Source organism: Glossina fuscipes, unplaced genomic scaffold (assembly GCF_014805625.2).
Source record: "Glossina fuscipes isolate IAEA_lab_2018 unplaced genomic scaffold, Yale_Gfus_2 150, whole genome shotgun sequence".
Lineage (NCBI taxonomy): Eukaryota > Metazoa > Arthropoda > Insecta > Diptera > Glossinidae > Glossina > Glossina fuscipes.
Window position 1 is genome coordinate 1,403,054 of NW_023998493.1, and position 22,822 is coordinate 1,425,875.

At 36.3% G+C, this 22,822-nt stretch overlaps 3 protein-coding genes across 6 annotated transcripts; 2 read left to right on the plus strand and 1 right to left on the minus strand.

Moving 5' to 3' along the window:
- Nucleotides 1–63: 63 nt before the first annotated feature.
- LOC119641522 (probable ribosome biogenesis protein RLP24) lies at nt 64–860 on the minus strand. 2 transcript variants are annotated; one of them, XM_038040258.1, is made up of 3 exons: nt 707–860; nt 131–648; nt 64–80 (listed from the first exon to the last, which is right to left on the minus strand). In XM_038040258.1, exons 1-2 carry the CDS (start codon nt 785–787, stop codon nt 148–150), a joined length of 582 nt encoding a protein of 193 aa, XP_037896186.1. In that variant the 5' UTR covers nt 788–860; the 3' UTR covers nt 64–80; nt 131–147. The 2 variants fall into 2 exon arrangements, with proteins under 2 accessions (XP_037896186.1, XP_037896185.1); XM_038040257.1 differs by lacking the exon at nt 64–80 and having other exon boundaries at nt 88–648.
- Nucleotides 861–988: 128 nt separating this feature from the next.
- On the plus strand, nt 989–16,964 carry LOC119641462 (HEAT repeat-containing protein 5B). Of its 3 annotated transcripts, none has more exons than XM_038040163.1 (9): nt 989–1,413; nt 7,363–7,748; nt 8,207–9,844; nt 9,972–10,245; nt 11,098–11,130; nt 11,294–12,154; nt 12,494–13,462; nt 13,526–15,473; nt 16,462–16,964. In XM_038040163.1, exons 2-9 carry the CDS (start codon nt 7,411–7,413, stop codon nt 16,791–16,793), a joined length of 6,393 nt encoding a protein of 2,130 aa, XP_037896091.1. In that variant the 5' UTR covers nt 989–1,413; nt 7,363–7,410; the 3' UTR covers nt 16,794–16,964. The 3 variants fall into 3 exon arrangements, with proteins under 3 accessions (XP_037896091.1, XP_037896092.1, XP_037896094.1); XM_038040164.1 differs by having other exon boundaries at nt 989–1,256; nt 16,462–16,793; XM_038040166.1 differs by lacking the exon at nt 11,098–11,130 and having other exon boundaries at nt 16,462–16,793.
- Nucleotides 5,322–6,596, plus strand: LOC119641463. The gene has a single exon (XM_038040167.1). It carries the CDS (start codon nt 5,531–5,533, stop codon nt 6,563–6,565), a length of 1,035 nt encoding a protein of 344 aa, XP_037896095.1. The 5' UTR covers nt 5,322–5,530; the 3' UTR covers nt 6,566–6,596.
- Nucleotides 16,965–22,822: the final 5,858 nt, after the last annotated feature.

Consider the following 22,822-nt stretch of genomic DNA (forward strand, 5'->3'; position numbering starts at 1 on the left):
ACTACACTTACCGCGTTATTTACATATCGTAATCTCTTAATCTCTACAATGAAATGCTCACGTCCGTCTATCAAAAAAGCCTTGACAATCATTTAAATTAAATTTAATTTAAATAAAATCTTAGAACTACTTTTCTTTTCAATAATTTCAGACTTTTATCATTTCCGCATCTTGTAGGTGGTCCTCGGCACTTTCTTCCAATTTCTTCTCCAACTGTCTGGCGTCGACATATGAGATCTCCTCTTCCGGTAAATCTTCTTCCATTAAAAGCTCATGTTCAGCTTCTTCGCGAGCACGACGCTCTTTCAGACCCGCTGCAGGCGAACGTATTAACGATATGTTGCATTGAACATCTTTAACATCCATTCGTATTTCCACTTGACGTCCTTTGCGCAATCGATCCATAACAAATTGATCCTGCCGACGTTCTTTAATTTCATTAACCTTTTTGATAGCGCCCAATGCCTTACTCCACATTTCCCGATTATATTTGATGGGAGCATTGCGTCTTTTTTCAAACTCAAAACTCGGATCAATGGCCAATTCTTTACCCACTGCTTTACGGTAGGCTTTAGTCCAACGCACTTTACGGGGATTCTTCTTGCGTTTAAATGCTTTATGGCATTTTCCACGGCAAAACTTAAAAATCTACAAACAATTCATTAGTAAACCATAAATTTGAAGATTTCTAATTTTCTTCACTAACCTTGCAATCATTTCGAACAAACTGTATGCCATGGCCAGGATATATTTTGCTAGAACAAAAATAACACGTTTCAATACGCATTTTCCATGAATTTTTTTTTTAAATTATGCACGTGCTGTTTTTTTATTTGTGCCTTGTATTTCGCTAAGTAATAATAATACATAACTTACCATACTTTCTTCGACGACAAAATTATTTAAAAAAGTGGCAGCACTTACTTATCAAACATCCCTGTACACGTACGGTTTCTAGCTTTCATAATTTTTATTTTACTGTTGGCTACAATGAAAATAATGCTTTTTCTTGAGTAGTTATTCATCCACAGATGATTGTTTATAATGAAAATAAATAATAGAATCTTCTAGTTTTGTTTATTGTTAATAAATCGATTGTGCTATTTCTCATTAAATTGTTTTAAAAGTATGCTCAATCGCAATTCAAGAATTTGAAATGAAGTGCTTATAATCTTAAGGCTAAAAATCTAATTGTGAAAATATATCCCAATACTGGAAAGTATGCATTGAAATAAGTGACTAAATTTTTAAGCAAGGTGATTAAGTAAGAAAAATTCGAGGCTCCTGTGTGCACTCAGCAAATATATTTCTTCTGTTAATAATATCATGTGTTGCAATAAGAGCAAAGAACGCACAGTCTCATTGGATAAAGTTTAATCGATTTCTCTTTTTTTGCATCTGTCTATAAAGTTGGTATGTATATAACAATATAACAATATTGCTGTATATATATTACAATCCGAAGCTTGAATAAGGTATATAAAGGAAAACTTCTTCCATTTAGCGCAAGAAATGCAGTGAGGAAAAATGCTTGCTCTGAATTTCGTTTCACTTGTTAGTTAGGTTTCCAAAAGATTCAATATACTTGTGAATTAAATGTTGGCAAATTAATACACTTGAACTTGTCCGCACAGTAGCGATCGTATTTCAAAACTTATATACATTATACATGACATAATTATTGTTATATATTATTGTTATATATTATTGTTATATATATAACATTTGCAAGCACCACCTAAATCGCTACTGGTGGCCCAAACCGAAGATTACATAGAATATTCGCGTAGCGGCAAAGTCATTAAAGGAATGGAAAAACCAACAGCTCGTAGTATATATGAGGAGGATATTTATCTTAGTAATATGTAAACTGGGATTATCTGGGAAAAATAAAAATCTCATATTAATTCTTTCCATATATTCATACAAGTGCTTGAAATATAATATATAATCTTGTATATATAAATGTATAAAAAATATGCATTCATCTCCCCTTGTACGTCTCCTGAATAGTTTTATACAATTGAAATATATAGGTAAGTTTCGCCTACATATCAATACGTGCATGTGTGCATACATGCTTATCAACACATTTTCTTTTTTTTCTTTTTTTTTTTTGAAATGCCACCGATTTGCCATAACCATTATTAGATTTTTCCTTCAACCCATATCATATTTAGCCGTTTGGCGTTCATGATACGACACAGCACTCTTCAAAAAAAAAAAATAAATAAATAAATAGCTATAACACTCCGGTATAAATCAATTATATTAATCAATTATATTAATTTCATAAATGACCAAATAAATATTAAGCTGTTAATATATTTCGGTTTTTTTTAAATATATCTATCTTAGGTATTTAAATATATCTCTTCAGGTATTATGCTCACCGGCATACACGATCTCCTTAGCAAACTCCTCCGCGAATATCTGGAGGTGTGGCGTCCTCGCCGGACGTCACAGAAAGGACTCTACGAAGAATTGGCGCGCAGACTTAATGAAAAATTAAACTGTCACGCGGCTTATAAGTACTCTAGACCGAATCAGAAAAGCGATATTAAAACTTGAGGAAGGGTCGTCCCATACCGCTCTTACCGCATATGCGTGGTATGCTGAAGAGCTGGGATATAAGAAGGCAGCTGCAACCATGAGGAGACTGATAGCAAGGGCAAAGGCTGCTGAAGAAGATATCCTTCTGGCGAAGGAAAAATTTCGCGGATTCCAAGACGGTGAAAAGGTTCTCAAAACATTCATCGTAGATAATGTTTTATTTGAACTGAGGCGCACGATACGCAATATGGAATGTGAAACTGTTCCTAAAGCTTATTCAATTGCGTCATCGCCAGGATCGACGGGGCGATCCACTCCAAGCGAGATGTTGATGACGCCGGAATCAAGGAATGAAACACGTGCCTCGATGCTCTTGCACAATTTCCTGAAGGACTCCAGAAGAAAAGCTGCTGAAGCTGCAAGTCGCCGGCAGTCGCATGGCCCAAAACAATAAATATGTCATGCCATGTATATAAGTTTTGAAATACGATCGCTGCTGTGCAGACAAGTTCAAGTGTATTAATTTGCTAACATTTATTTCACAAGTATATTGAATCTTTTGGAAACCTAAGTAACAAGTGAAACGAAATTCAGGGCAAGCATTTTTCCTCACTGCATTTCTTGCGCTAAATGGAAGAAGTTTTCCTTTATATACCTTATTCAAGCTTCGGATTGTATTATATATACAGCAATACTTATACCTTACACCACTTGTGGTACAGAGTGTATTAAGTTAGAGCGGTCATACGTAGCACGCAGAAGGGCCCACCTTTTATTACGCCGTTCGATTCAACATCATCATTTGAATTGATCTAAGCATGTCGGTGTGTCTGGTGTCTACCCATGTAAATTTGTGTTTAAAGTGCAGGTCGTAATTTTTGAGATATTTCGATGAAATTTGGTACACTGACGTGTTTTGACCCAACGACAAACGCTGTTGACAATAGTTCCGATCGGTCCACTTTTTCGACCACCGCCCATATAATGCCCTATTCTGAAAAGTTATATGGACAAAATTGCTATTATCAAAATTCCTTAGCAAAAGTTGCTGAATTAATTAAATGGGCCAAATTTGGACCTTGTCGGCCTATATTTTGGATCCTACGCTAATAAGTTTTTTCAAGAAAATTAGCCATTTGTGGAGCAGAAAATTCTAAGTTTCACCAATTCCAATTGACCAATTTCATACAGAAATGAACGCTACGAAATTTATACTATCCACACCTATTTTTGGATCCTGTCTTATCTAAGGATTAAAGTTGTACCGCACAGGTTGCGTTTTGATCATGCTTCCCCATAAATACGCACTTGGAAAATTTGCCTTTATATAGAAACAATATGTAATTTTAGTATTCTATAATAAAAGTAACAATTTTATTAGACAGTGTGGTGTTGGATATGTAAAGGTCGGCTTTGTCCGACTATATTGTTCTTACTTGTTTTGTTTATTACATGAAGCGCTTTAGATAATTCTTCATATTGTTCATTGCATTGCACGCGACCATCAATCACTTTATGGCATATTTTTTACATCTACATTAAAGACTATTAATCCGATTAGGTTCACCTTTCGAAGTATCATCTCTAATAAAATGCGAAAGGATGCGCCCAAAGTCTTATCACCACAATGTTGAAAATCGCTTTATAAACAAGTATTTGAGCTCCTTTATAACTATAAAAATGGTTGCATAAAATACACGAAATTTTAATTCCAAAAATTTTTTGATATGTCTATTCAGTAGAACATTTTGTGGACTATGCTGACAATGAGTAAATTTTTGGAAAATGCAAATTTATGGTAGTTAATTTTAATTGACAACGTTTTAATAAGAAGTTTACATAGTAAAAACATAGCCGGGCAAGAGCGACAGTTAGATATCCTACACCGCTACGTCTAATGCAGTTATCCAATCGCTTTGTTAATAAGACGTCAAAAGATACGTATTATTTTCATGCAAAGGCATATTTTTCATGAAAGCCCACATATTGGAGGAACTCTTACATGCGATGGTATCCAAAGAATAGCTCCAAATTCGGTAAAGTTGATTTCTATGACAATTTACTACGAAGAACAAATTTTCACCATGAAGTATTCAAAGTTCCACTATGTAAGGGTCTAATTTCCGTAAGAACGGTTATATGAGAGTGGGTTCAAAAGATTCCCCCAGTGAAGCTTTGTTAAGAAATTTTGAAAATTGCAATTTCTTCCATATAACGACTTTTCCCAAAAAGACCTTAAATGGGGAATGGTCGGAAAAATGGACCGATCCGAACCATTTTCAATACCGTTCGTCCTTGCACCAAAGCACGTCAGTGTACCAAATTTCATCGAAATATCCCAAATATTGTGGCCTGCACTTTAAACACAGTCTTATATGAGCAGGCATCAGACGGACACATACACTTAGATATATTCATTATATTTAATAAAAGTTTTGTCGTTCTTAAGCCGTTCTGTGTGTCAAGTACATCCGCACAAACTTAATATACCCGGCACCACAATTGATACAGCGTATAATAGTGGAAAAACTTCATTTTAAAAGTTCGTTCGATGTCGCTTTTGCACTAACATGCATTTTCCACAAGTTTGCGAATACATTTGCTTTATAGAAGACGATTTTTTAAAAACTATTCGTCAGCGTGTTGTTTGTAGAATAAGATCTTTTGTTGTTTTTCAATTACCGGAAAGTTTGAATTTATAATCGCGATGAACCTTTCTCAATTTGATTTCCTCAAGAACCGTTTTTGAAGTTAACAACATATTTTTTTGCTCTACAAATAGCCGTCTGCGAACTTTTCAGTTAGCTTAGTACATATTCGTAAATATTCATGAATGTCTACTTAAACATATTTAATATCTACATAACAAATACATAAGCGAAATGAAGAAAAATTTTTGGCTTAAAACTTGTTTAAGACGAACTTTTAAACAAAAGAGTTAGTCCGCCTTTGTTATTACAAGAAGAAAGTTTTCATAATGAAATATAAAAAAACTTGCTTGACATTACTAACCTTAAGTATATGTGTAGGCTGGGGAAATGGAGCTAATCTGTTGAATAGTTACTTACCAGCGTGTATGCAAGTTTTAGCTTATTATTTGGATCATTTGCAATATGAGCCCTTTTCAATGACTACAGTACGAGATGGTGCAACAAACAATAATGACTCATATCTTCCTACTACGACAATGTCGCTAACTTCCACGAGCAGTTCCGGTTTATGGTCGGTTTCCAACTGGGGAAATCAAGTGACTTCCTCCACGACGAAAATGCCATCGCTTCAAGATATTTACATAAAGTTCAATAATTCTTACTCTTCTGATACCACAAAATCACCAATTTCTACCACCACCACTTTTGGGGTATGGGCCATTCCTCAATGGTGGACACACGCAACTACACCAAAGGAACCGTCATCATCAATTCCTACGCGGTTCCACAAACCTGCTTTGTTTGCTCCGTTTAAAAAGTGGTATAAAATGAAGTTCGATAATGTTGAATCGAACTGGGAAAGATTTAATACATTGCCTTTATCACTGATACGTGATATAGAAACTGATGCTAAATCCGAGCACCCGGCAAATATCTTGGAATCTATAGATAATTTTCTGCGTTTGTATGATGATAACTATGGACGAGTGATCGTCAGTTCGCACACATCGACGGATCCTTGGTCTGCATTATCGAATGCTGGCAAAAAACGTGAGCCTCCTGCAAGGCCTTATATGGAGTTTCTGCTTGTTTACGATGTCCTGAAGCGAGATGCTAAAACTTTGAATTTAAGTAAATACGAGGGTTATTCAGAGGACTTGCTTAATGAATTGCAAAAAGTCTCTAATATATCATCAGCCCGACAATTGCATGTATTATTTAAGCGCCTGCTGGAACGTGGGGACGTGAAACGTATTGATACCATAACCCGTGTCGAAGCCCTTATTAACGAATTAAATAATCCCAACAGCGACACGGCTAAAGCTCTGCGTTTTATACCGGCAATGCCGTTTTTAGCCTAAGTATATAAAAAATAAAAAGGATAACAACATCGCTTAATGAGATGTACTTTCTTTTTTCTTTCTGTTTGAAGTGAAAATGGCGGGGCAACGTATGGCAGCTTAGTGTAATTTAAGTTTTAGAGTGTTAGAAGGAGTTCATTTGAAAATATTTTACGAATAACATAAAAGATACTTTGCTTATTGGTTCATTCAAACTTAACATCCACAAGAGGAAAAAGGATGGGATTTTAACTAAAAACGGTGTATTGAAACTAGAACCAAAACAATAGTTTTCACACTAAATCTATATGAAAATAAAGCGATTTTGAATGTCAAGTTTGTCCGATAAGATATTTTGATAATAATTCCCATGTCGTATACCAAATTTCCTTGCTTTCGATATGCCGAGGCGTATATTTTAATTTATCGTGTATATATTAACGGCGCCTTAACTCTAAAAGCATAGTTTAAAAATACGAAAAAGTTGATCACTTTCTTGTTTTTTTGCGGACGGACATATTCATTGGTTTGGTATAATCGTTTTACCTTGCCTTGCGTAGTGAAGATATTCCGCTCATAAAGTACATACATTGTTACTGCCATGGATCCTCGTCAATCCAGACGAATACACTCGATAAGACCAACATATTACATAGTAGACACTAGAAATTAGTCCTGATATGGGTAAAATACTTATATTTGTTTCCTCGTATTTGTGATTAAGAACATTATAATAGCAAATTTTCCAACTTGTGCAAAACTTTACTGCTTTTCCCAAAGAACTAATGAGAGTTGTTTATTTGTATTTCTTTTTACAGACTTGTATACAATTGTTAATAAGACAAAGGTAGTGCAAGGGCATTAAAATGGCACCTATTCAAAATCTTTTGCTCGACGGAGATGCTGTAAAGGATCTGGCTGAGCCGAAGCGGTCAATTTTCATATTTGAATGGCTGCGTAACCTGGAGAAGGCATTGCTTACTTGCAGTAGAGCTGAGATCAAAGAGAGTCAGAAAAAATTAGTGCTTCAATTAACAGCGCAGATAAATGGGTCACCGGGTCCACCAACCCGCAAACTGTTAGCTAATTGTTTAGCTACATTATTCTCCGTGGGCGATACATTCATGCTATTCGATACGGCAAATACTTGCAATGATATACTTAAAAATAAGGATGACTCACCTAGTTACTTGCCTACAAAACTGTAAGTAAAATTGAATTAAAAATAATCTGCACAAAAGACAAGTATGGAAATTATATTCGGCTGTGACCGAATCTTCTATATCCACCAGTTTTATCTTAAAATAGCGCAGTTTATGAGTAATGAGCGGAAATTGCAATTTGTTTTTTTTGCTTTTGAAAACAGAGGTGTTTGCAGTTTAGCATAGTGCGGGCGTATTCTCTAGTTGATTTGAAACATTTTCAATACCGAACGACATACAACAACCTTCAATAATTTTGCCGAAATTCAAGCGGATATCTACAATTTTTGTGACTAAGGGAATGTTCATAACAGACAGTACATAGACGAAGAGAAGAATATGGTTACCGTTTTGACAAAATTAACATACTGCCATCTCTAATTGGTGGATATAAGAAGAAAAAAAAAGTATTGAGTAAATAATAATGTTTTTTTTCTCATTCCCCTTTTCGTCGCGGTAGAGCTGCAATTTGCGTTTTGGGTTCTATGTATGAGAAACTTGGCCGCATGATGGGCCGTTCTTATGAGGAAACTGTTCATATACTTTTACGAGCTTTACGTAATGCCGAATCTCAGACACGCATTGAAATTATGATAACTTTGGAAAAAGTTTGTTCTGGCATGGGTTCAGCAATAGCCAATGTTCACAAAGATATCTACAAAGCCACCAAACATTGCTTAACCGATCGTGTTATGGCGGTACGAGTAACGGCTGCTCGATGTTTACTGGAAATGTTGCAGCATGCTTCCTTTCTTTATCAAACAGAGCTAGAAAGCTTATCAGCTCTGTGTTTTCGGGCTTTCGATGGCAGTAATTACGAAGTGCGTTGTGCGATTGCAAAACTTCTTGGTACTTTATTGGCTCATACTCAGCAACAAAATGAGGGCAACCAGAAAAAACCTTCCAGCCTTCCTGTACCCGCAGTACAATCTAAGTCATCAAATGCTCGATGCATTTCGTTGGATGAGACACTTAGTGTGTTCATGTCGGGATTTTTGCGTGGTGGAGCATCGTTTTTGAAAGGAACGGGCGAAATTATTAAAGGAAACTCCAGTGTGAGTCGAGAAATTCGAGTAGGCGTTACTCAAGCCTATGTGGTATTTGTAGAATGTATGGGAAATGTATGGTTGGAAAGAAATTTAAATACATTTCTAACGCACATATTAGATTTGGTAGCAAACCCCAAAGCTGCTTCGTCGCACGTTGATGCCGTTTACTCACGCAAGTGCATCAACTTCATATTACGTTCAGTTTTGGGTAAAATGCTGGGTGAAAAAACTCAAATAACGGCTTGCAAGGAACTGTTACATATGATAGCAAAACAAATGAATTCAATTGATTTTAATCCGGAAAATGCCAAAGATTCCAACCAGGAAACGCTTTTCAATCAGCATTTGTTGGTGTGCGCTCTTCACGAACTAAGTTCGTTAGTACAAAGTTTGGGGACCACTGCCCAAAACCTCTTAACTGATCAAACACTGAATACCCTCGATACGATTTGTGCTGTTTTAATACATCCTTGCGCAGCAGCTCGCCTGGCAGCCGCTTGGTGTATGCGTAGCTTTTGTATGGCAGTCCCAAGTTTAATAACTCCTCTCATCGATCGATTCTTAGAAACTTTAGAAAGGATGCGTTCATCGCCAGAGGCTGTGTCCGGCTACAGTTGTGCTTTAGCTGCCATTTTAGGAAGCGTTCACCATTCTCCACTGGGCATACCACATACGAAAGGGAAGATAGTTTTTAATGCCGCCGAAGAATTACTCCGTTCGGCTTCCCAAAACAGCCGAATGTCACTTAATCGTACCCAAGCCGGTTGGCTGTTGATTGGTTCCATAATGACTTTAGGTTCTTCGGTAGTGAAAGGCTTATTACCACGTATGTTACTATTGTGGAGGCACTCGTTTCCACGCTCCAATAAGGAACTTGAATCAGAAAAGGCCCGAGGGGATTCTTTTACCTGGCAAGTAACATTGGAAGGAAGAGCTGGTGCGCTATCTGTAATGCACAGTTTTCTTCTAAATTGTCCCGATTTGGTAACTGAGGACATTACAAGGCGTTTAATAACACCAATTGAAAGTGCTCTGGCTATGCTAGTCAAGTAAGTTTAATTCATTAATGTTGACGATTGGTCGGGTCTATGTAAAAATGATGTGAGCCACCCTAGCCTTTCTAATCCGTTAAAATTAGCATACGACATTTTGTATAAAACATGAAACCAATTTCAGTTTATCCCCCGTACTAAGAAACTATGGTACCCAACTAAAAGCTCCTGCAGCTATGGTACGATTACGACTATATGAGACTCTGTCCCAAATGCCTGCAAATACTTTGGAGTCTTCCTACACACACCTTCTACGCATGTTGGTCTCTGAATTTACGCTCGCCGAAAATCCCGCCAATACAACAAACTCACTTTTACGTACTCTCTGTCACACTGGCAATTCGCTAATTTTAGGTGCTTGGCTTCAAGATACCGATCATCACAGTATAGAAGATCAGGTAAGCTTAACATAATTATTACATCAATGCTTGTATACCGAGTTTCCTAGATGCTTCCATGTCTACGTTAAACTTCTATTATCTAACCCAGTTCGCACTCGATAAATTTTTTTTATCAAAAATTTATCTCTTGCATATACAGTATAACTTTTGATAACAGAATAAAGAAGCATTTGCATAAACGTAAAGCAATATTGCAACATGACAAACTTTCTGCGTAATAGTTTGGCTAAATTAATCTGGCAGCGCCTACGGGCCGAATTCTTTTGCCTAATGAAAACTCCTAGAATTTTTAAGGAGAATTACGGTAAAGTAGAGGAAGTCGATCATCTCTAACTCTGAACAAATACCTATAGAATATAAATATGCGCTATAGCAAAAATTTTGCAATGGTCTTCATCCGATACGAAGGTGAAGATTTTTTCCAGTACAAAGATAAGTGAAGAAGATTAGGTGAACATTACCAACGTTATCACAATTGATTGAGATATGCATAAGCGCGGAAGTGCTCGTGGTGTCTCTCGATACCGCATGCTTGCACATGAGAAGGACAGCCACTGTCTTATGTCTGCAATTAGTACTAACATTATCTAAATTTAGCAAACAATTACGTATGTCACCTACAATATCCTCAAATTTCACCAAAAATCGTGTCAGTAGTTTTATAATATATTATACTTCTGGTCGCTTTTGCTGATGGGAGTTATAATCAAACATTCTTGAAGAACAAAACAAAAAAAAAAGGAAACGCAAAAATACAGAAACACTTAGCTCCTTTATAGTAATTTAATTTTTGACTTTTGTCTAACTTTCCCTATGTATTGTTTATTACGTATATCGATTTACTTAAAGATGGAGTCGCACCGTAAATGGGATGGTGATCATGTAAGTGTGTTGCTTGTTATTCGTACCTACATAGATTTGGTTATGTTTGCCATTCCCATCCACAACATCTTTCCTTTTCTTTGCATGCTCTTCCTAGAAATACTTGTTGCAATTTTAATGGTACCCACTTTGTTTATTATGAAAGCTTCTTGTTTCTTCTTAGCTTCAGCTTAACAGTGCTGCTGGATCCGGAGCGCTGGAACATGATCCCTGTTGTCTTTATAGAGCAATTGAGAGTCACATAATATATTCAAGCAATGCTGCCTACAATGGTAGACAAAATCAGTGCCCAGGGCCTTTGCCACTCGGTGTTGCCATTATTGATATGTCAATTATACTTTTTGGTGTTATATTTCCGAGGGTGGCTAATAAGCATCGTCTGCAAATGTTGGATCATTTCACCGAGTGTATTAAACAGGCAAAAAGTGTTCGACAAGAAGCTGTACAAATGAATATATTTACTGCTTTGCTAAGCGGGCTTAAAGGTCTTACCGATAGCAAATCAGCCATTGGTCCGGATGACGTACGAAAGAGCGCTACCAACTTAATCATTTCGACAATAAGCAGTTCAAATGCTTTATTAAGATGTGCATCTGCTGAAGCTCTTGGTCGACTGACACAAGTTGTTGGTGACTCCCGCTTGACAGCCGAATTGACACAGAATTCATTTGAAAAATTGAAACAAGCACGCGATGTTGTGACGCGTACGGGCCATTCAATGGCACTGGGATGCTTACATCGTTACGTTGGTAGCATGGGATGTTCGCAACATTTAAACACAAGTGTTTCCATATTGTTAGCGTTGGCTCAGGATATATCATCGCCAGTGGTACAATTATGGGCTTTGCATGCTCTAGTACTAATTGCTGACTCTGGCGGACCAATGTTCCGTGGCTACGTAGAGGCTACGCAAACGCTCTGTCTTAAACTACTGCTAAGCGTACCGCAGTCGCATACAGACATCCATCAGTGTATCGGCCATGTATTGAATGCGTTAATGACAACAATGGGCCCTGAGTTGCAGGTTTGTGCTTTTTCACTAATTTCTTAAATAAAGCTTGATTGTTCGGTAATTGTTAAATCTGTATATAGATCTTAAAGCATGCTTATCCACCAACTCTTTTGAAAATTATCTTTTCTTTACAAACACTTGCCGTCACACTTTGGATAATATTTGTTATACAATAGTCTGTTTCTCAATGGATACATGCGACAAATATCAATAACCTTGTGAAAACATTAGATGTGCTCAGAGGTTTCCGCATGCGTCTTCTCGTTACTGTCTTTGTTTAATCGAACAAACCACTCACTATAAAATTTAGAAAATATATTTACATGTAATTTTTAACTTTATTTTCAACAGAGCGATGCTGTTGCTATAGCAAATATTCGGACGTCATTTATTTGCGCTACTTCCGTCATGCAAACCCATTCAGATCCTTTAGTGCAATCGGAAGCAATAAGTTGTCTACAACAGCTGCATTTGTTTTCACCAGCCAGTATAAATCTTGCAGAATTTGTACCGATGCTAGTGAAAAGTTTATCCAGCCCGTATTTAATGCAAAGGAAAGTTATTGTCTCTTGCCTTAGACAAATAGCTCATCGTGAGGCCAAAAAAGTTTGCAGTCTAGCTTTATCGATCAGTACGGAGGACTCTTCAAAACTGGCTGCCAACGAATTCGGTTTGCCTGGCATGTTGTTTGCCATGTTGGACTCGGAAACGAATTATGAAATGCTTAAAAATATTCACGATACTCTAACTTCGATGATAACACTAATGGCTGCAGATAATTTGAGCACCTGGTTGAGCTTATGTAAGAATGTCTTAACTGTGGCTGTGGAAAATAGCCCTTTATTAGAAGATGCTTCAGCCTGTGTTAAAAATGAAATAGCAAATAATTCGTCAAATATTCAAGCGGGGCCGTCAAGAACAGTGGGTCAAGACGAAGATGAAGATGATGATGCTGATGATGTAACTGAATATCATGCCAACGATGATTTGTCTACACACCCAGCTGTGCAGCCGCGGTGGACAACTCGAGTGTTTGCAGCGCAATCTGTACGACGAATCATAACAGCTTGTGAAAATGCTAGTCCGCTCCACTTTGATTTGCTGCAAGCCAAGGAAATGCAAATGACGAAATCAAACGTCGATTATCTAATACTTCACCTTTCTGACTTGATACGTATGTCATTTATTGCAGCTACTTCCGATGCAGATCAATTACGGTTAGAGGGCTTACGCACTTTACAGGAGATTATAGATCGCTTCGCCAACGTGCCTGAACCAGAATTTCCCGGCCACTTATTACTCGAACAATATCAGGCTCAGGTTAAATAAATGCGAAATGACTTTTCCCTTAAAAACAATATTAACTCTAAATTTTTGTTTTAGGTTGGTGCGGCCTTACGTCCTGCTTTCACATCTGATACGCCATCAAATGTTACAGCGGCTGCTTGTGAAGTTTGTTCTGCTTGGATTGGGTCGGGTGTCGCACGCGACCTAAATGATCTACGTAGAGTTCATCAATTATTAGTATCCTCGCTTTCGAAGTTACATACGAAAACGAATAGCACGCAGTTGTTTAATGAATCCATGGCTACGCTGGAAAAGTTGAGTATATTAAAAGCTTGGGCTGAAGTTTATATTGTAGCGATGATTGGTAACGGCACCGCTCCAGCAGCTTTACTACAAAAGCAACTAACAGCAGGGAGATCATTTGAAGCATTTCGTAATATATATCGATCTACAGATAATGATAATGATTCTATCGGGAGATCGTCAAGAAATGAGAGAGGTGGGGAGAGTCTACTTTTGCTAGTGCAGCCCGAATTAGATAGCCTATCGAAACATTGGTTATCCGCAATGAAGGATCACGCGCTATTGCTGTTGCCTACCGAGTTTCAAAGTCAATTACCACACGATGGTGGTGCTTTTTATACCACGGATACCATTAATTCTTCTAAGCCTCATTATAAGAACGCTTGGCCTATTATATTATATGCTACATCGCTTTGGCTTTGTGATGCAGGTTTTCCTGCAGATGAGGAAAATAAAGGCGAATCACCTGTGGAAGCCAATAATAACGTATTTCATGATTCTCCATCCATTGATAGATTTCATATGATTTTCGGCATATGCATGGAAGCGTTATGTAGCGCACGCACCTCTGAAAAACCGAAAAATGTCATAAGTTGCTTGCAATCATTGTTTACGATCTTCGACTCTAAATGGGCTCGCAAATTGTTAGTTAGAGATAAAACTCTGGCCATTGAATTATGTAACGTTCTCCATCGTCAAATATTAACGAGTGATGATCTTTACATACAGCTACTATGCATTGAAATACTGAAGCTGACAGTTTTAGCAGCAAAAGAACATTTAAACGCCGTGCAAGATGAACATTTAGAACGAAACGTAGCTGAAAGTAAAAGTAATAGCTGTCTTCAGGAAGAAATGGATAACTTGGGCGAGGGCAATACATCAGGTGAAATAACAGTGGGCTCATCTTTAGTTTATGCTTTAATGGAAGTTTGTCTTTGTTTGGTTGTACGTCAAATACCAACTATGAACCCTGGTTCCGTTAATCTGATGCAAATTCGTAAGGATCTTATTTCCAAAAACTCTCTGCACTCACAGTCCTTTTTTACCAAAATACCAGAAGATAATGGACGGTTAGTGGCATGTGCTTTAGAATGCGTTAAAGAGTTTACATCTTTATGTTCTCCAAAGGGTGCTCTTAGCATTTTGCCCACTATATTATATATGACTACATCGATTATTAAAGAAATTGCCAACAAATCCATCATTGATTCCACTATACTTGCCAACACAGTGGCGATACAAACGGCTTTAGAAGTGCTTGAATCCGTTTGTCAAGATAAATGGGCACAGCATCCATCAGTGACTGCAGATTGGCAAGAATTACTGCAAAGTTCTCTAGCTACCATAGTTGATCTTACGAAAACTGCAGGAAACAGTGAGGATCGTAAAATGGATGAAGTGACAATGTTACAAGCAATAGCTGTTTTCCTTTTGCATACTCCCCCCGCAGTTGTGTCTGCGCCTTCTTTGCAATATCCTTGCATAAATCATTTTCGACATTATCTACAATCGGATAATCTTACCGTTAAATTAAGATGTATACAAACGGCTCAATCAATTTTTTCGAAAGCCGAACTTAAAATTTCGACACCCTATATACACGCTTTGGCACCACGAATAATAGAAGGTCTATACTTGGACACAACCAAACAACCTCGAACTGAAATTGAGCTACAAATTGTACTGGAAAGTGTTGTGACCGTTGAAACGTTAATCGATTTGGCTGAACCACAAAATCGTAAGTAGATTTGTGCTGAGGTTAAATAACTCGCTAAGCTCTACGAATTAATTTATGTCTTCAAAAAATTTTAAGTACATTTCACTCATCACCATGTCGGGCAGAAAGAAATTAGCGACATAAGCGAAAATCTTTGGCCTTAGGGCAGGATGGTACCATAACGGGAAAACCAAGCATATAACAATATTATCAGTCCGTTTGTAGGAAATTCACTATTTAGAAATAATTTGTCGCAAATATCGATTTGAAATATAGCAGGAATTTGCTTCAAAACTTTCTGTCTATATTTACCGGCAAAAAACTTGCTTTTCTGAAACATGTTTTTACGAAATTTCAGATAAATATTTAATGATAACGAGTCCAAATCATTCTCATGTTGGACTTGTGAAACGGAATTATATGTTTTTCCCAAGTAACAGTTTGTTACACGAACTCTGTCTTCCTATAGCTGCATAATTCGAATTATGTCAAAAAAACGCGTATTTTATTTTATGAAAAGCACCCGACCCCATGAAAATCATAGATTGTATTAAGGTATAATTTGTACTAACATGAATGGCATCAGGTAAATTGATTTTCGTAAACATCGCATGACGTTTCCTTAATACGGAGAAAGAAGTTCGGAGCAGATCGAATATATCTGCACCAAGCTAAATAGTACTTAATAATTAATAACGACATTTACATCCCATATTTCGTTGCGTTAGTATTTTAAGGACTTAACAAATTGTTAACAATTCATTCATTTCTCTATTTAATTTGTGTTTTTCTCGATTGCTTTCATTTTCCTAATCATTTCAAACTCTAAAATAATAATATATTAACAACAATTATGAAATCAATGCTCATTTCATGTAGGAATTCTAATGCAAGGTAAATTCATTAATAACTTCTATACTCATACGATTCGAACTAAAGTTATTTTTTATTGTTCTTTTTTTTTTCATAAGTTCTTCATTAATGTTTTAAATCTTTCACTCTCAAATAGGTATACAAATACTTAGTTTGCTGGTACCTGCTTTAATTAACTGTTTAGCCGAATCTACAAAATTACGAATTTTGCCGAAATATCAACGACAATTGCACGACCATTCCTTGCAATGGCTTTTGAAGATAGGGCCGAAATATCCGCAAGAATTTAAATCGTTAATGAGTCAATCGCCGGAATTAAGGCAAAAGTTAGAAAATGCCATACGCAGCCAACAGCAAACGCAAGTTAACAGCAACAATAAAGGTAAAACATCGGAAAATCGACTTAGTATAGAAAAGCAAAAGAAGCCAACTATAAAATTAAAGACCGACTTCAGTAATTTCCAATAGAACTGTATAAGCAGTAAAATGAATGAAAGATGGCAACGCATAAATTGTTTTTTTAATCAATTATGTAAATTTTACAACCATGTTAAATTTTATTTACTTTATAAAGCAAATACGTATGCATGTCTAATAATAACTAAATATATATATATATATATGCATATATATCAATAATTGAGAAAATTAGTGAATGAATGACATTAACAATTTTTGCCAAGGCAATTTTCGTCCGTTAAAGGCACTTGCTATCTTCCTTAACTTATTTCTACGTCGACGCATTGGGGAACAAGAACGTTGCCGAGGCGAGCATCTACCACCAAGGGGCGGCGAGCCACGGTTCCGTTTAAAACGATTAAACCGAGGCGGAAAACGCCATGAATGATTCTGGAAAGACGCTAAAAAATATACGGAGCCCTGTTAACTAGTTAAGTTGTAGTTTTTATTAGGTTAAATTAGGTTATAATTGGATTTGGAAGTCGACTCCGTCCAAATTACGAAATTCCGCAAATATATATGAGAATATCAAAAAGAATTTGGCTTCGTTCGTTGCAGTTAACCAAAATCGCAAAATCGTTTACTAAGAAATTTTCGTTTCGGACTTAAAAATGGCACCTACTTTGGAAAAAGTTACGGAATTCTTTACCTTTTGATAATTCGAAACATCCATACCTCGTTTTCAAACAATTTTTGACTAATCTGTCAAATATACCAGTTGTAGTAATATGTATATATATATATAGAAATATTAAAAATTTGGGGTGAGAAAATAATAGTCCAATGTAATACATGTCCAATAGTTTTTATCCTTACGCGCTACTATACCAAACTTCGTGGATATATTGCGAAAATATATTCAGTACTAAAAAAACTTAAGATTGAGTTGAACTTGCACATGGGAAATCTTTAATCTGCTCTTTATTTTCAAAGTGCTTACCAAAAATATTGCAGAGGCAGACATCTACAGACCGGGTTAGAGTTTGAGGGTAAGCTACAAGCTGATTTTCTACCTAGAGACAACCAAGCATTATTATGAAAATTAAACAGTTGTTCGATTATTGCAATAACTTGCTAAGTGTACAAAAACGTATTAAAGTGGGAGCGGACTTGTGAATTTTTATAATGAATTTATAATCAGTAGTAAATTGCAAGTGAAGCTCCACAGTTGATGTCTGCGTTTACGACAATGAATGTGGTGTCGCTTAATTTGTAGGAGAACAAAGTAACCGTCATTTGAAATCGTAGAAATCGAAATCCAAAATTTTCATGTGGGCGTTCAATTTAGAAGAACAAAATGAACATAGGAAAGTCGGTTTGTTCCAAGGCGTAAGCCTTGGCTCTATAGATATTTTCAATAAAGACGTTGGCACAATAAAATATGGAGAAGTACCAAGTGATTTGGACACTTATTTTATGTCGAAGGTCAAAACTGCTATAGAAAGACATTTGTGGAAAGTCCAATCCACTGTAATCTACTTTTTATATTGATAGTAAGTCAGAGAAAACCACAACCCTTTTTCTTTACGCAATTAGCAACACTTTTAGTTCAGTGCTTCCTTGTTTCTTATATTTCTTTACTTATATTTCTATTCTGACAAACAAAATAATAAAAAATATCTGAGAGAAAAAAATGCCATTTTCAGCAAAGTCAAAAGAATCTTTTATAAGAAATATACAGGAAACTAAATTTTATTCTCAGAGTACATATTCAATAAAGGGCAGACCCTGCGCGAAATAGGACGTCTTTTTTTTTGGTGCAGAAATTCCGTTAAAAATTTGAAAAATTTAAAAGAAAATTTTTTTAAAATAAACTTAATCAAACTTTAATCAAACGATTTAAAAAGAAAAAAACTCTAAATTGATTTATATATGCAAAAACCATTTCTAACCTTTTTTTCAATTTATAAGTGCGGTAATTAAACATAATCAACAAGAGTCTCGACATCTTTGTACTGTTCCGCAGCGTGCAAAGCACCACCTGCTGTCTTCCAGTTTATCCCGGCAAGACTTACTTGGACAACCCTTAATTACACTGGACATCAAGTGGCGGCGATTTAAGTGGATTTCTTATATCTTTTAGACATAGAAGGCTTTTTCTCCATCTCTGTCGGTTTCTTCAGAACCTGCTGGTCTTCCATATCCTTTTTGATTCCCTTGGCTTTACCTTTTTGCCTAGAGTCAAGCACGAAACTTAAAAATCGCCCGCCCCGTAAAGGGGTGAGGCTTATAAAAATGTTGTCAAACTGTGAGGATTTTGAAAACTTTGTACAAACTACTCATAGTCAGAGTGCTAAGAAAAAAAATGTTGACAAGGAAAGTTTGGCCGAAAAAGATTTGTCTACGAAGCTTAATACCACCATCTCAATTTCACCGATCCTATCTACTATAAATAAGCCAATCACGCTTCCCAACAGTGACAGTGTGGGGCATAGTAATTTAAATAATAGTCCCATAAAAGCAAAAAACCTAGACCTAACAAGTCAGAATTTTTATGATAATGAAGTGACGGGAGAGTGCTATGTTTTCCTTGAAGTCTGTAATAATGATACAGACAAACATATATGTCTCAGTTTTGATTTGTTTTTCTTTGAATACATTAAAGATCTAAAACTGGCATCAAAACCATTAACAAAGGCAAAGCTAAACTTTGCTTTGATAATGCGGTGGATGCAAATATTTTATTAAAAATAATGACTTTCGTTCGAAGCTTCGTAAAGTCTATATTCCTAGGAACTTTTCTGAAAAATTTGGGATTGTAAGAAATATTCCCCCTTCAATTAAGGAGGAAGATTTTTTGAATTCCGCTATTTCTGAAATTGGGATCGTTTTCGTTGTTTGACTTCATAGAAGGGATCCTCCCAACAAAGAAATATTCATCCCTACAAACAGCATGAAGATTGACCTCAAGGGAAAATTAATCCCCACAAACACTAAATTCAATTACTGTGTTGTCCCAGTGGACGACTTTATCAGGCTATTAAACTGTGTTTCAATTGCGGCCGCTTTGGCCACATTGCAAATTTTGCAAAAGCACGGAAGGCGGATGCTTGAACTGCCGGGCTGCCACATTAACTATTGTAAACTAATCAAATGCTTAGGGCGTGGGCCTTTGGACCATAATGTAATATATAGAGACTCTTCAAAAAGGAAAAGGAGGAAAACAAAAAATCTTAACCATCCAAAATATCTGTTTTAGAGAAAAAAAAAAAAGTCTCTACCAATCCATTCAATCTATTAGACAACAACTACGATGAAGATTTCCCGGCAATGAAGAATAGTACTATATCCAACAACATAAGAGATCCGACTCCAGAGTCAAACAATATTTCAGTAAAAAAAATTTAATGCGGTAGCTAAAAATAGAACGGGTATTCCCAAACCTATGCAAAGGGCGATCCACAAGATGCCCTCGACTTACAGTACTAAGATACAGGAGCCAAAAAAACCTCCCCATCCTTCCGAAAAGCATATCTGCGCCAATAACCACAAGTCAACAGAAATGGAAATATTATTGGAAAAGATTTTTAAAATTCTTTCTGCTACTCCTTATGAAGAACAACTGAACACCATCCAAAAAGAAATTTCAACCTTTGAATCAAAATTTGACCTTCTAAAACAAGGTACATCTAATTCAGTCCTAGCATGCCCTCGCATTTTCGCAATCTTGAGTGAAATTTTTCTGTCTGATGATAGTATTTCAGACCTTAAGATCCCTAATTACAACTCCGATTATAAATGCAGGAGTGATGGCTATGCAGAAGCAGCTATTTTAGCTAGGACAGGTATCTCCTTCAAGCGAACTCTCTTCAAGTCAGCTGCTAATATTGTAATTGTTAAAACTTCTTTTCTAAACCCAAATATAGTCATTGCTGCTTGCTATTTTTAACTCAATACTTCCATCCACTCTTTCCTTGCTTGATGGTTATTACAATGTCATTATTGCAGGAGATTTTGACGCAAGACACCCTTGCCTTGGTGACTCTTTGTCAAACAATAAAGTGAAAGCTTTGCGTGAAAGTATGAAATTCATTAATTTCTACTGCCTTAACGATAGTACTACGACCTACTTACACTCTACCATTTCTAATGGTTGTGGTAATGTTTTAGATTTTACTTTTACTAACTTAACTAACATTACCTTTAAGTGGGAAGTCAAAAATGAATTTCATCTTGGAAATAGCCACCATTTTCCTATATTTTTTAGCGCAAATTCCTTATCTTCATTTAAGGTAAATGATTTTATTTCACGGAAAAAACTTTTAAATAATCTTGTGAAAAAACGGTTAGAAAAGCCAAGAGAAGTCACCGTGCTCAAGTAATCGAAGGGCTTTGTAAAAATGGCACCACAAAACCTTTTTGGAAATTTTTGAATGGACATCGCATTACAAAGAGGAAATATAAACACCCCATTTGGAATGACGAGAATAACAAACCTTACTTAAAATGGTTGAAAGCCCAGGTTTCCACTTCAAATGCTCTCAATATTCTCTCGCTTAACTTGCAGGTGGAAAACATCTGTGCATTTTCATTGAAAGAATTTTGACATATCCTTAAATCAAAAAAGAAATCTACTGCAGCGGGTCATGATGGCATTAAATACGAAATGGTAAAGATTCTTTCCGCTTCAAGCCTTTCAGCTCTGCTATCTGCGATAAATGATCGCTGGATGACTAACTCTTTTCCTACAGTTTGGCGTACAATTAAAATTGTACCCATTCCTACAGCTGGAAAATATCTTGAAAACTTTAGAAATTTCAGATCCATATCCCTCCTGCCTGTACTTTTAAAAACTACAACTCACAACTTCTCCCCTCTAGGCCCTATGCTTATCAGAAACACATTTCCACCAGTATTTGTCTTAATGAGCAAGTGAGAAAGCAAATGGTAACCAGGTGATTATGCTATTTTAGACATCAATAAAGCGTATGACTGCGTCGATCTAGGGAAACTAGGTAAAATTCTGACTGATTTTAAAATACCGTCTCAATGTAGACTGTGGATTCTAAATTTCTTTTCTTCGCGAACTCTTGTGAAGTTTCAAATTCAGTTGAAGTTTGTGGAAGTCTACCTCAAGGTAGCCATTTCAGTCTACTATTTAATCTATATACAGCCGGTTTACATTGATTACAGCACAATGTCATTCGTTTTGCTAAGGGCTCTAAAAAAATGTTCTACATCACAGTTCACGGCACAAAAATCAAACAATCTTCCTCCATCAAATTTCTAGACAGAATAATCAACTCAAATTTGAGCATTCGTGACCACTATCGAGACATTCTTGACAATTGCTAGACAGGCTCATATGTTATCAAACTTTTAACCAATTTAAAAAATGGACGCCTATCAAAGAAACCTTTAAACGTCTACAAATCTATTGTCCGTTCGAAAATTGAATATTCATACTCCACATCGTGCAATTCCCCTGCGTATACAATTTAAAAAATACAAACCTTCCAACACTCAATTCTAGGACGCTGTACTGGTCTATCACCCTCGACACCAATATCAATCTTACGTTCCATTTCGTATGAACTCCCTGTAGCAAAAAGAATATTCCTTTTAACTGCAAAAAGACTTCTCAAGGTGGTCATTTTTAAACCTGCTTTTTTCAATAACGTCATCTCCAAGCATAACGATGTCTTCAGTTAGTTATTCAAGCTGTTACAAAAAATTCAGTAACAGTTTCAATAAAGTTAGCATAATATTCGCTTGGAATAGTATTATTCACGAAAAGTGCGTCTTGGAATTGAACGTACTTGAAAATTCGATCAAGGTCTTGTCTTCTAACTATATGTCGGCAAAAACTCAATTATCTTCTTGAAAATAATTTCAAAATATACGCAAAGGATGGATCGGACATTTCTAGCTTCTTAGTTATAGGGTCGTCAAATTTACTTTTAGGAAAATTCAAAGTTCTGCATGGGTTATCATCCACCACTTCTAGCCATCAGCCAGGCGATCCTCTTTGCAATTGAAAACAAATTTTGAAAATTTGCATGTTTTTCTGACAGTAAATCTGCTTTGATGCTGACCAA